The 14291-nt window shown below is 43.1% G+C and overlaps 1 protein-coding gene across 6 annotated transcripts in view; it reads right to left on the reverse strand.

The window, feature by feature from the left end:
- Positions 1–14291, reverse strand: part of PKP4 (plakophilin 4) — a 99077-nt gene that overhangs the window by 14172 nt on the left and 70614 nt on the right. For all 6 annotated transcript variants that reach the window (XM_074828413.1, XM_074828414.1, XM_074828410.1 and 3 more), the window contains one exon: positions 13306–13519. In XM_074828413.1, the coding sequence (XP_074684514.1) occupies positions 13306–13519 (214 nt within the window). The remainder of the gene's footprint in view (positions 1–13305; positions 13520–14291) is intronic.

Genomic DNA, 14291 nt, shown 5'->3' on the forward strand with positions numbered 1-14291 from the left:
TTCCAGGTGAAATGTGGGAAGAATGTCCTGCACTGGCACTGCTGCGTTCTTGCCCTGTATGCCTGGGGCACTCAGCGCAGAGCTGAGCATAAGAGCTAATGCAGAAACACGACAGAAACTTTGATCCCAGCAGCTGCAGCAAGCAGAGCAATCAGCCAAATGAAAGGCCACCGACCTTCTGTCTGCAGGAAGGATTCTGCAGTTCCCTACCCTGCAGAGTCTTCTGACATGACATTCAGACACAGAAGTATGAGATCTGACATAAATTATCAGCACAACTGTATATGCAAGTAATATGCTAAACACGGCATTTAATCATCTTTTTCATCATGAAACACAGCTTAAAGTTCATCTAAATTCTCACCAGGTACTCATCTTACTCTAAATATTTTCCTCACATACAGTATTTTACTAATTGTAAAGAAGTATAGCTGTGTACGCTCAGCAAAACACATTAAACAGCATTTCCACAATAGCCCAATAAAATTGCAACTATAAACCATACGGTTTTCAGTTTGACTAGATCTTCAACATTCTGTTTCCTCAGAAGTAAATTATGGGGGGACAAGGCAGTAAATGTTACAAGAGTTAACAACAAAAAAGTTTATAAGACAGCAAAAGTTCTTAATACAGCCACGCAAAAATAAGAAAGAAAAATCTTTGCATGAAACATCCTTTTTCTCTTCAGTAAGATAAGGGGGGCTCCGTGGGGGAATAGTACATGAGGGGATCTGTGACCATCCTGACTTCGGTGATGACACGGCAGCCCACGTACTTGCGTGTCACACAGTGACACCCAACGCAGTGGTTCCTACCTCCGTGGCTGAGCTCACACATGGAGATGACGCAAAGGGTTGGATGAGGATTGTGGCTGCTGACTGGGCTGTCCCCAAATAACACAGCTCTCCTCAGCCGCTCACCTACCCAGGAAACAGGCTGTCTGGCAATCAGGCAAAGATTGTGCAATGAACCCTCGTAAGGGCCAAAACACCCTCGCAAACCTCTCCGCTGCCTTTTCTAAGCCCAAGGCTTATTTATTTGACAGCAGTTCCTTCAACAGAAAGCAGAACGAGCCCAGGCTTTGAGATGGGACCGATCTGATCCTCTCCTTATGCTGGCTTCCCCAAAGAGAGCTAAACACTGTTTAAACTCAAAAATCTCATTTTGTTGGAATCTAAACTAGGATATCTATCTTTCTGAATGCAAAGAAACCACACAATGATGGAGTTAAACAGTTCTAAGGACAATTCTCCTGGCTGCATCATCAATGAAGAATCCCGGTGGCTTTTGAGCTACGGAACCTCAGTTACAAGTGAGACGGATACAAGGACAACTTTCAGGTTTGTCATGTTGTTGTAACCATGGCATCAGCTGGCTCAGTGGGGGGGCAGCCCTGCAGGACAGGACCTGGGGGTGTAGGGGGCAGCCGCAGTGTGCCCTGGCACAATGAGGGACCCTGGGCTTGTCTCCTTTGGAGAGGAGGGGGCTGAGGGTGACCTCATGGCTCCCTGCAGGGGACGTGGAGAAGGAGGTGCTGAGCTCTGCTCCCTGGGATCCAGGGACAGGACACCTGGAATGGGCTAAAGCTGCTCCAGGGGAGGTTCAGACTTGACAATTGCAACCATTTCTTTACCAAAAGTGTGGTCAAGCACTGGAACAGGCTTCCCAGAGAGGGTCGATGCCCCCGGCCTGTCGGTGTTGAAGAGGGATTTGGACAATGCCCTTAATAACATGCTTTAACTTGGTCATCCCTGAATTGGTCAGGCAGCTGGACTAGATGATCCTTGCAGGTCCCTTCTGACTGCGCCAGCCTTGTCCTCGCTATCAGGGACGAGCCCTACGCACTTCACTCACCGACTGCCCACGAGGGGCCGTGGACTGGCTCACACCAGCCGAGTTCCGAGACGCCTTACAGCAGCTTCTGACTCACTGCTCTAGAAGCTTTTCAGGTGGGAACTCCTGGAGTGTCCTGAAGGTCTCCCCCGCTCAAACCCTGCTGTGCCTAGACCGTTTTTCTGTGTTTTAATGTATTGCTTAACATCATGGGTGAAGGATCTGGTTATTCCAGAGACTGCCCCATGCTGGTTCTGCTAGAGTGGTTAAAAAGTGCGTATAAAAGACACATGAATAGTCCATACAAAAGGCATCTGCAAAAACAGTCCTGTAAGACAGTTTTCTGCATTTCTGAGTGTGCTTGAACTGCACTCCAAACATCTCCGAGATACCTGGCAATGATCAATAGCAATGGATCACACATGCACCGGCGCGATCTCGCAGGCCTGCGCGACAGTTGCGTGTACGAGTTCAGCAGAGCAGCAGCTCAGTGAGTCTCAGCTGATGCAGCCAAGGGCAACACTTGCAGAAGAGACTCCAGCCACCACCTGGAAGCAACAGACCATTGTGTTTAAGTAATCTGCTTCCCTGGGTGTTACCATACGCCAAGACCCCCAAAAGCTAGGTTTGGGGTTTTTTTTCAAAACAAGACTGTCTGTGAATGTCCACACAGGAAGCAAATGTTGCCCCGTGCCTGTGCTGTCTGGCTCCTCCGAGCTGTCCTGACACCAGCAGCAGCCTGCTGGGACCCTCACGTCTTCCTCTGCCTGCTGTGTCTCGCCATCAACCACCTCCTCCCCATCCAGCCTCCTGAAAAGGGACTGGACACGCAGCCAAGAACAAATGAACCAAACCTGCCATCGGCTTCAACAGAAACTTCTGAAGCTTGCAAAGAACACGTGCCCAGCTGCTCCCTTTTTTCAGACTCTCCACACCAGCTGTTTATTGTACTTGTCTTGGTGTTCAGGTATCCTCCTCCCACGGTTCATCATCCTCACCAAATGGTGACAGAAAGCTAACAGAAATCTTAAGAGTTGTTCTTTTCCCCCTCCCAACTTCAGACTCTTACATCTAACTTTTTCCAGCCTGGCACGAGATGGCAAACCTCCCCTCTCTCATTAGAGTTGTTTCTCCCGCTCTCCGCCCCATTCCATGCTCTCAATGGCTAACACACAGGAGCGAGGGAGTCTGCTCCAGCACAGCAGCACTTACTTTTACCAGTGAGAGTTCACCTCCTGACAAACCTCAGTGAGTTTCTGGCACCTCCCAGGGATTTCCCATCAACAGCCCTGAGGCGGCAGCAGCCGGGAGCAGGTACAGCCAGCTCTGCTGCAGCAGGTCACAGACCCTCTGACCACAGCCTTTACTCTCCTGGAACCCCACCTCACCTCACAGCTTCCTGCCTGACAGAACACTGGCTTCAGTCTTTTGCTTACAGCAAACTTCCTACTTGTACCCACTGTCTGGTTACTTTTTAAATCACCTGCTGTTTCACAGAAATATTACTTCTGTGAAAATCATACATTTCCTTCCAGTAGTCTGACATGGAACAAAATAAACTAATTTGTAAACAGCAAAAAGCAGACTGTCACATTCACAGTCTGATAATCCTGAGGGACTAAAAATCTACAACAACAGATACTTCATGTTAAAGTGTTCACAGATTCTTGACACTTTTAATACCATCACAGACCCATTTCAGTATTACTTATGACTTTTAACTCCAGCTCCTGTAGAGCAAGACTTCCAGTAACAAAAGAGAATTTATTACAAACTGGGAAATAAAGAAAGTATTTTTTAAAAAAATACTCTAAAGTTGTTGTGTAGGGTTTTTTCATAAAAGTTTGGAGTGATTCTCAAAAATTGTTTATGGCTGCACCAACTTTGTATTGCATTAACATTTACACACTCAAAATAAGCTGAATATTACTTATTCTTCAGGTTTAACAGCCCGATTACATAAAGCAAGCTATTTCAAATACACATCCAATTTCATACCATAAATCTCTTTTATGACTCTGTGTCCTCGCTACAGGAGAGTACTTCATGTGTAACTAACGTGAGAAATCTAAATGCTTCACTGGCCTATAGCTTTAAGGTTTTGAAACTGTATTTCATGCAATTTGTGATGCAAACTAGAAATTAGATCTCACCTAAACCTCCTCCCCGCCCCCCAAACATTTGTTGCTAAAGCAAGTTATGCAAGGGAAAAATTCTATTTTGAGTCTGAGACTTCCATTAGTTACCTAACGCATCTGGGAAAATCGCACACTCGGTTCTGAGTGACCCAGCTCCGGAGACATGACGGCTGGTTCCTCTCACTGAGGGCAGCCCCGGCCCCGCCAGGCAGAGCCGCATCTCAACACCCACCGGCTGACCGGCACCTGGTCGCAAAGCTGCGGCCGCGGTGCCGCTCCAGCCGCCCAGGCGATGGATGACAACACGCTCGGTGCCCGGGCGCTGCCGGAGCCGCCGCACGCCCCAGCCTGCCTTGGGGGAGCACCACCCAGGGCTCCCCAAGGAACTGGGGGGAGCAGCCCTACGTGGGCACAATGGCACAGCCCAAGGGGACCCCCAGACCCGACCCTTCCGAGGAGCCCCTTAAACGCCTGCAAGCATTAACTTGTCCCTGAGGATTAGCCTGGGACTGCTGGAAGAGCAAATCGCTAGAGTTCCACTGAGTAACTGTGTCAAAACTTGCCCAGAAGCTGGACTCTCAAGGAGGTAGCCTGATTAAATGGTTAATGATTTATTACCCCTGTGTTCATTAGGTGAAAGCAAATTTCTGAATTTGGGAGAAGTCTTCAGCTATTTATTTTACAAAGTAGAACCGTGTATTACAGCCCCTTAGCCTGCATGCTCAAAACGAGAATACAGTCCAATTATTTGTAGAGTGCTTACTCTGAGATAACTGGGCCCAAATTTCGTGCTCATTAGAAATAAACCCTGAAGGCAAAGGCAGTTATAGTTTGGGAAGTTTCCATTCAAAGGTAAGGAAAATGGTGGGAGGAGCTGGTACAATGCTGTACCAGTTAAGGTAAGGTCTAGGAGACTTCTGGGATTACAGTCTAATTTCGTATGTCACTTAAATAACAGTGCCTTTTTATTCCTCACTGCTGTGGAGGTACACAAGTACTTACGTACTTAACTAGTATTTAACTGTTACAGAATCATCTGCCAAAGTCCAAAGAGACAGTTTGAAACTGTAGGCAGAGGGTGAATTTCCAAAAAATTATTTTCCAACAGCTATTAGCTGTAATTTCTATCATTCTGGAAGAGTGGAGAACATCCCATTCACAAACATGCTGTAGCAAAAACCTTAAAAATCAGTAAATCAGCTTTGCAGGAGAGTTTAAAATGCCGTATGAAAAAGTGTCTGTAGTTCTAATGAAAAGTGGGTCTTTTTGCTTTCTTTTTTTGGTTGGGGATTGCCTGTTCTATTTTTGCCTGAAGTTCTGACCCTTACAGCTCTTGGAGATAACCATGCTAAAACAACATTTCTGTGAACACTATCCAAAATAATCCTACTCAGGAAATTAAAATAAGCAGCATGATAAAGTTGAGAGCCTTCTCTATAGGCAAATTCGCAGTTGCTATCACTGACAAAGCTGCTTTGGTATTAACAACGGTTGGGCATTTTTGTCATTAATTTATGTAGACAAGACAGAGACTTTACCTTGACGTTTGAATCTAAAGTGACAGGGGACACAAATCTTTAACAAACACAAATACCCATCTCCAAAGTTTTGGTCAGTCATTTAAATTGATTAGATCATAAGAAAATGCAAACAACATTTAAGGACTATGTCTCCCTTCTCCAAAACAAAAGAAACTTTCCAGGTCATATTTAATATTATTTAGTATAGAAAAAAGCCAGACATCTGGCTCTTGAATGAAATATTCTAGCTTAAGTATTAAAAAATAATGAAAACATGTAACCCTGATTTAACTGTAGATAAAATGCTTTTAAATAGCCGAGATGTATGTACAACATATAATAAAGTACAAGCACTCATATCAAGCTATGGAAACTACTTTGAGGAGACAGAATATATTTTCCTCTAAAGAGGCTGAATGGGAGAGAAAAAAAAAATAGTTCAAGATCACATGGAAAGATGAAAGCAGAATAAAAATGCTCAACAGGTTATTCAGAGATATAGTTTAAGTTTAAAGATGTAGATATACATCTTCTGTAAGATCAGGTCCCAACAAAATATAAAAATCCTAATAGCTTTAATAAAAGAATCTTGATGGAAAGTGTATAGGTTTATGCACCAGATCTTAGAATCAGCAGAATTCAGGGCCTATCCCTTGGAGTACTGACAGTCGGATGAGTGCCCTGACTTCGCGAACAGAAGTGACTCACCGAAGGTATTTTAGAGCCCCCTCATCTCTCTCCTATCCCGCCCTGAAACAATTTGTAGCATTTACATAACATCATAAGTCAGTCAAATATTTGTCCCAGAGGTAAAATGTGGTCCTGGGCACTCTGCTCTGTGACGCTGCTGATGGGGGGGCTGGCCAAGGGCACCCCCAGAGGTCCCTTCCAACCTCAACCACTCTGTCACTCTGTGGAGAGAGAATCCCCAAGGGCTGCACCAGAGGACTCTCACAGAAGAAACACTCGAGCCAGTCCCCAACATGGAATTAAACAGCCTCCTGAGCCAGATCAGAGGGGACTGTTCTCGGAGCCCACCTGCCACCTCCCTCGACACAGCAGCACTGACAGCAGAGCGAGTGACTGGCACTTACAGGGCTCTGAAGTCGCTCTGCACCTCGGATAAACAAACGGAAGATGCAACAAGGGACAGAACCAGCTAGTGATAGCTGATAAAAGTGTGTGGAAGTTACAATAATCCTATAAACAGGAGGCAACAACAAACCATAACCCTCCAAACTCAATGCTGCGAATGAAGCCGAGGAGTACCCACGCAAGGACGGGGCACCCGAGCCTGCCTGTGGATGCAGAGCAGAGTGCTGTTTTAACAGCACCACCACCACAACAGATCTGGTGTCTGAAGTGAATGGGGGCAGATAGGGCGAGGAAAGTCAAGGCACTCTTTTCTCCAGAAATGATGGCAACTAGAAAGAGTACTGGTAGGTGTTTTGAGGGTATTTTCCACATAGATTCAGAACATACATTAATACTTGCAAATGAAAAAAAAAAAAAAAAAAGAAAAGCCTTGCCCATAAGCTTCTTGTTTTCTAGACTGAATCCTCTCCTTAGAAAATAAAGAGAGAAGAAATCTTAAATAATTTAGATCCCATCCTTGAACCCGACAAGCTTTGGTTAAAGCCAAATAATCTTGACTATCTAATATAAACTGTGGTCCAGATAAACCAAATCAGGATCATCTGGCAGACTTTTCTGAGGAACTGACTGTAGAAGCGAGTGCTTAAAAGGAGCAGAGATGAACCTGACTGAAGAAACACACATACGTAATAGTGCAGCAGAGAGAGGTTGTTTTAACAGTTTTCTCCTGAAAATTTGAAAGAATCGGCTTTTTGTGCTAAAGGTCCTGGGTCTCTGGCTCTAAGATGCTGGTCAAAGTCTCCCAGTACACCTTTAATATTAGAAAAGTATTTTAACTGATGATGTTCTTCCTCATATAGAAGACACTTTAAAAGCACTTGAAATTTCTACAAACTGTAACAGAGCAGACCCAGAGACACAAATCTAAACCACTAAGTTTCAAGTCTTTGAGGTTTTTGGGGGTTGTTTTCATTTCTTTTTTTCTTTTCCCCCTAAGGATTCAAAAAATATTTAGAGAATAATGGAGAAAAGGATGCTTCCCAAGAAGGAAATCACTGTTGAAAGGAAAAAGGACAAGACTCTGGAATAAGACAGTCCTTTTTTCAGTCTTCCTGTTTTTGTATCACTATACTCAGAACACAACTGGAGGTTCAGAGACGTGTGATGAGGAAACGTCTGCCAGAGGGGTCAGGAGATCCATCTCCATGTGCCAGCTACGACAGTCCCTTTAACACCCGTGGACGCTGAGCAGCTGATCCAGCTGTATGCAGAGAAGACAGCTTGGGTGAACTTCTGTGAGGATGACAGGTGCTTGAATTAACTCACACAATGTACCAAAAAACTACAGAGAAACAAAAGAAGACCTCAAGAGTTAGGCAGCAAGGATCAAATTTTGTCCTGGAAATGTGATCCAGACAAGGTGATCTGAAGTGGAATGAAAAAAAAAAAAAAAAAAATCCAGAACCGGAACATGTAGTGAAAACAGGTAGTTTGGAATCTATAAAGACAAACTTAATGTTCCTGCATTTAGGGTATTGCAATTGTTTTTAATCAAATCCTACTGCATGTAGGTAGGTCATAGAAATACTGAAAAATCAATTGAATTGTCATAATTTTCCATAGGGTACTTTCAACTGGGGAGAAATTATTTATGAAGGAGTGTTTTTTCCACACAGGAGGTAGTGACGGTCTGTTTCTGCGTGCTCCTGCTGCACAGTGCTGCGGGTGGACGGGAGGGAAGCGACGTGCGTGGCGGCAGAGGGGTCTGTGGTCACACGGGTGGCTCCTCCGCTGGCTCTGCAGCACATCACCGCCCCAGGACCTGACCACGGCTGGCAACAGGCTCACGGGGCCGGTCCCTGTGGAGGCTGCTGAGCCCACTGATGGCTGCGGGGGTCTGGAGCTACCGGCCTACCACTGGCTGTAGGGACTGAAGGGAAAAGCACGGCTCTGTGCTCTTGGAACACCCATCTGCTGTCAGCGGAGCCCAGACCGGCCATCTGTCTGCCGCAGCTGTCCTGCTTTGTGGGGCTCAGCTACCCGCTTGTTTCTACCCCAGCGTACATCAAATCAACACTAGCGTTTGCTGGGCTGACGTAAAGAACTCCGTGTACACGAAGTAAATCTTACTGTTGAAACACACTGGTGTCACATACCTCTCAAAAAAAATACATGGACATTTCCTTTTGATACTTTTAGCATTCCTTCTGCTAGTCCTGTTCTAAAACCGGTATCTTTAGGCAAACAATTGAAAAGAATCATTAGACAATTTGATGTCTTCTCAATTGTGATTATAAACCCTCAAATAAAAGGTTATCTGATTACCTGGTACAAATTCATTACATCTATTAAAGGTTCAATATATGCTTTTCAGTAACGAGTTTAAGCCATCTCAGATGTGCAATTAATGCTACTTTGACAGCAGACATCAACTAAGACTGAAATTGAGACCCAAAATATCCTCAGGTAAAAAAACCCAAAATAGGCAATCCGACTTATCAGCTTGTAAGGAGACAAATACAAGTTTCTATCTAAACTTTCCAAATACAATGAAAGCACTAGAACTAGTGTAAATATGGAAAAAATAGTGCTATGGTTTTTTAACACTGCCCACCACCTCCAAAAAAAGTTCTCTCTAACATTGCTGGAAATTCCTCAGGAGTAGCATATTCAAGCATTCAAACTGACGGCCTTCTACATAATTACACCAAATTATATTTAAAACTCCACTCACGGATTAATCAATGCAGTAAGCTTCATCTCCTGCACTAAGGTATGGGAAAAGCTGTAACAGCACAAGCACAGTGCTCTTTCATGGACTTTAAAACGGCGCCATCAGCTGAGAACTAACAGCAAAGTACACAGCGTACTGTGTATTATATACCCGAACGGGTAGCAGGTTAATTAAGAGTCCTTCAGCCGCTGCACCAGCCTGGGGGTCCTCTGCTGAACAGGGATAATCACCTACCGCCTCTGTAGGTTTTACACAGCTGATCACAAAGCACTTTGGATTGCACAGAGTAGCACTGAGGTAAATATGATAGTAACATGGAAGTTGTGAAAAGAAACAATACCCATTTCACAGAATGCTTTGTTTGCAAAACGGTGTGGGACTGACAGCTACTTCTGTATGTTTCCGGGAGTAACCTCAGGCTGCCTGGAACTGCAGAACCCTGCATCCTTTTTCCAAAAATACACAAGCAACAACGCACGGGGTGACCTGCTGCAAGAAGGCAGCCCCTCACAAGGATGGCACTGTGTGCACAAAAGATTGTGCTGCTGGACAGAAAACAGCGTTTCTCAGCTGAACTGGCTGAGGTGGTACGAATTTGAAGAAAGAAACTATGAAGAATTGCCACGACCACCAGCAGCAGCCCCTTTCTCGTTTCAGGACAGAGCTGTAGGGTACAGCTACGCAAGTGATTAACTGTTGCTGGAATCTGAGCTCACTCCTCCTTCCTCCCAGCTCTAAAACCGTGCAGCTCCCCCGGGCTCAGCACTGTCACTCACTTGGGACAGGAGGAGCCTGAGAGGACCCGGCCGCTCCAAGGAGGGCCCCAGCTCCTCCTCTGGGGAGGGCAGGGCTTGCGGCTCACCCCTGCCCTGAACATCTGACGGGAATCAAGGAACTCCTCTGTTAAGGTAGGCGTCTGACTCGCCTTCTCTGGAAAATTTGCAGCACTGCAGCACACCAATGGTTCTTACAGTTTAACATATGAAAGGGCTGTTTCTGAGGGTCTCTTGAAAGTAGACTCAACTGTTAGAAACTGCACCTGGGGTCAAGAACAGGCGCATTTTGATTTCTACCTCACAGACAGTCGTCTGCTGTATAAGTCTTCCCAGACCTGAGATCCTGAAATGCAGAGACTGATTCCAGGTGCGCTGACAGCACAGGCAGCAGACCCGTGCGCACCCCTCGCGCCAACTGCTCGGGAACGGGGCTCTGGGACACAGCAAGGCCCAGCAATATTCCTGCTGCCTAAGCGGTGCTGGAGTGTGAGAGCCAGAGGCCTCCAGGAAGCGCTGGTGCTGAAATCTAATGAAATGTGCTGCAGTTACCGAAAAAAAAAAAAGAGCGGTTTCCCTGCTAAGGGCTCTGAGAGCAGAGCACAGGCCAGCACAGGTGCTGCCACCGGTCAGCAGCGATGGAAACTGCACGCAGCCAGAGGAAACTCAGTCAGGAGTCATCCTCTTCCAACGCATTGCAAAGGCCAACTTTTGAAGACTTAAAAAAAAAAAGTATTACCTCATTTTCGCATAATGACTATGAAAAGCGACTTAGCACATTTTATTTTCTGAATAATCTATAGCCATTAAAAAGATAACTTGCTTCCCTCGTAAAACATTTTTTGAGGTTTTGTAATTATGCTTTCTGTATTTTTAATGTAAGTTTCTATTCAGTTCCCACTTCTTTATCTCTCTGCATTTCAATCTTGTCAGTTCAGTTACTGTTCATTACATACAGACCCCAGTATTCCTACTGTCTAACTCCTCTAAAACATGTTTGTGCAATTAAACCCTCCCCCAGTACGCCAGCTTTTCAAACCTGTCATAGTTAATCTTTAGGACATGTTCCCAAATCATTTCTGAGGTTAAAAGACTGCTTTTGACTAAAGAATTCCTCACAAATGTTATATAAATGAATTCACATGAAAAATACCTCTACAGATGGCCAGAAGTCTGTTATTCTAATTTCACGTATCTGGGATAATAAAGTTTTCTTCTATTCAACTGCATATTAATGTAAACTGGATGAATTTCACTTGCCATGACCCCAGATATACCTGTTGTCTTTCAAAGGGAATTGGTACTGCTAATAATGAAAGTATAATTCATTTAGTAAGGAAGAAAGACCATTCTCAGGAAAAAGGAAAACACTGTACTTCATTAAGATATGTTACACTGGAAAACCCAGGGTATGATGGATGAACTATGAACAGAGTACAGCCGTAATGAATAGTGCTGATTCTACACTGGAAATCAGACAGGCAGTGTTTCTAGTGGTGCAGATTGATACTAATTTCTCTGTACTTACATTGTGTTAATCTGGGAACATAGTAAACTGGGTGTGGCTGGTAGTTTTAGTTCTGACATAGGTGGATGCTTTTCATTATTAAACAAATAACTGTTGGATCTTTTCCACTTCTTTTCTTTATATTGCTATTTATAGAAAGCATTTGAAAATCCCTAAGCTCTGAAGTCTGCTGGGGATTCTTCTCAAGTGTTCAGCATTAGTCTGACTCTAGCAGAAGTCAATGCCACGGGCTTAACCCGATGACAATCAGGTCAAAACTTTCCATTTTGTTGTAGCTCATTAAAAAATATAAAACTATGTTTGTTAAAAAGTGTCACTTTTTCTGAAGTAGTCATCTTTAATTATAATTAAAATTAAATACCATTTTATTTGAAAAATCTTTTTACTTACAGATGATGTGCTGTACCTTCTGAAAGATAACCATGCAGGTTTTTTTAATAGTGACTAAATACCTTCTATACTTAAGAATTTGGCTTTGGCTTCATCTGTGGAATCATCCCTAACATCTTAAAAGCACAAGTAATTTAGACGCATAAAACAGACACGGCAGCTAATGAGTAATTCTAGTTTTAAGTATTCCATTTACATAATTTAAGGAAAAAACTGTATCCTTCTAGAGAACAGGAAAGCTGCAGGTTATCTTAATGCCTGCTTATGTGGAAAATACTTAAGGAAAATAGCTTGCATGTGAACTGAAATGCTCTGGATACGTTCTGTACAGTCCTTTCTCTGCGTAACAGCTTCGTTAAACAAGGAAATAACTTGGAAAGGCTCCCAGCAGGACACCTCTGTTACTTCTAACTTGAGCGCTGTTGTGCGTCTTTGCTTAGAAGGTCAGTAGCTAAGCTTAACAAAATCAAATGAGGGAGCTACTAAAACTTGAAAGAGGAACTGTCTAAAGGAAGTGAAAACTCTACTTTTTTCTATCCGCTCATATTTTTCAATCCCCTAAAACCTTTGTAGACAAATCGCTCCCATATTAAGAAAAAGAGATAGCAGATGTATGCAGCACCCAACAAATCCACCTCGTTTTGATGGAAATGGAGTTCTTTCATGCGTTAGAACTGCAAATCCTTTATTATTTCTGGACTTTGTGTCTGCACCAAGTGCCAAGTAGGTCCATGGGTTATAAGTTAAATCTGCTACCTTGTACTCGAGAAACTAGGAGTGTGGACAGAGTCACTTGCCGTGACTCTGTTAGCAGGCCAGGCACTGACATGCTTCTGTAATTTGCATACTTGCAATTTTCTGTCTGCACTTTAACCCACATTTGCATAGTTTGAGCCCATCTTATGAATTCTGCAAGATCTTACTTAAAACTGTTCTCAGCACATGGTAAAAAAAAAAGCCTGTAATAAAACAAATGTTAAGAGCCAATAAAGAAACACCTACCCAAGACCTAGCTGTGTGTGTAGGAGAATCATACTGGGGAAAATTTACTCTAAGAGAAGCTTCAGTGCAACTACCTCAAGATTCACTTCTCCAGTGAATCTCTACTTCTGCGCTAATACTTTAACCGTCTGTAATCAAAATAAGTGATTTTGTATTCACAAAAAATAGCAACGCACAAATAAAAATCCAGTTGATAGACTCAATTCCAGTCACTTACCAGTTATCTAGTCTTGTCCACTTCAGAAAAATAATCTGTATTATAGTTCCCTGCTTGTTTCTATTCAAAACTTACCTGTTACAAGCTCTTTTACTTCAGCATCAACAGATTTTCTCAACAACCGTAAAAGGGCAAGTATCCCACCAACATTCTTCATTGCTATTTTGTTTTCATCAGTAGACTTCCCATAAACAAGGTTTCTCAGTGCACCACACGCGTTCTTCTGAACTTCCAGGACCCTGTGATCCAAGAGATCAACGAGGTGCTTGATTCCTCCCAGCCTACACACCTGGAAAACAGAACGTCGGGACATCAGCACCCATTGAGGTCACCCATTGTGCTCTACAAGTTTTAAACCAGTACATTCCATTCTACTTCAAGAAGAAATATTGTAGTAAATCTTAATAACTTGCTTGTTATCCTGTACTGAAAATTCCTGTGAACCACTCACAGCCTTGTTAAAACGGCTGACGGACATTTTCAGTCATTTGCTGTGTTCAGAGAAGAACTGTTACTGCTAAAGTTTTGTTTGCCAGTAATGCAGCTTTTAAAGTAATTTCCTAGACCTCAGCATATCTTTTTAGGGAGTATTAGAAAGAAAGAAGTTGCAAAGATTTAAATTTTACACTTAGCTACACACACAAATCAGTTCAAAATAGCATATATCCAGTCCTATTGGCATATCTGAAGGTCTTTTTAAAAGGAAGGTCTACTCTGCACAAATTTCATAAAACAAAAAGAAATTTTTATATTGTTTGCGTTAAGCAGGTTAGCTGCATTTATTCTTTGTTATGTATTTTAAAAAAAATTTTAACATTGTGTTTTGACATCTCATTTCCCTGTAGTGCTTTGTTCAAAATAACCTGCAAAAATACAGATTAAAGTATTTTAGAATTCTGTAATATTTACTAAATAAAAAGTATTTTCAAGACATAACTAAGTAGTATTACTTACAAGACTAGCATCAATTTTAAATTAAAAAATCACCATCAAAAGGCTACCACAATATTCTCTATGAACTGTTTTAAAAATATGAGCTATTTTGCAATACAAGACTGGTG

This window comes from Strix aluco, chromosome 6 (genome assembly GCF_031877795.1).
Source record: "Strix aluco isolate bStrAlu1 chromosome 6, bStrAlu1.hap1, whole genome shotgun sequence".
NCBI classification, from domain to species: Eukaryota; Metazoa; Chordata; class Aves; order Strigiformes; family Strigidae; genus Strix; species Strix aluco.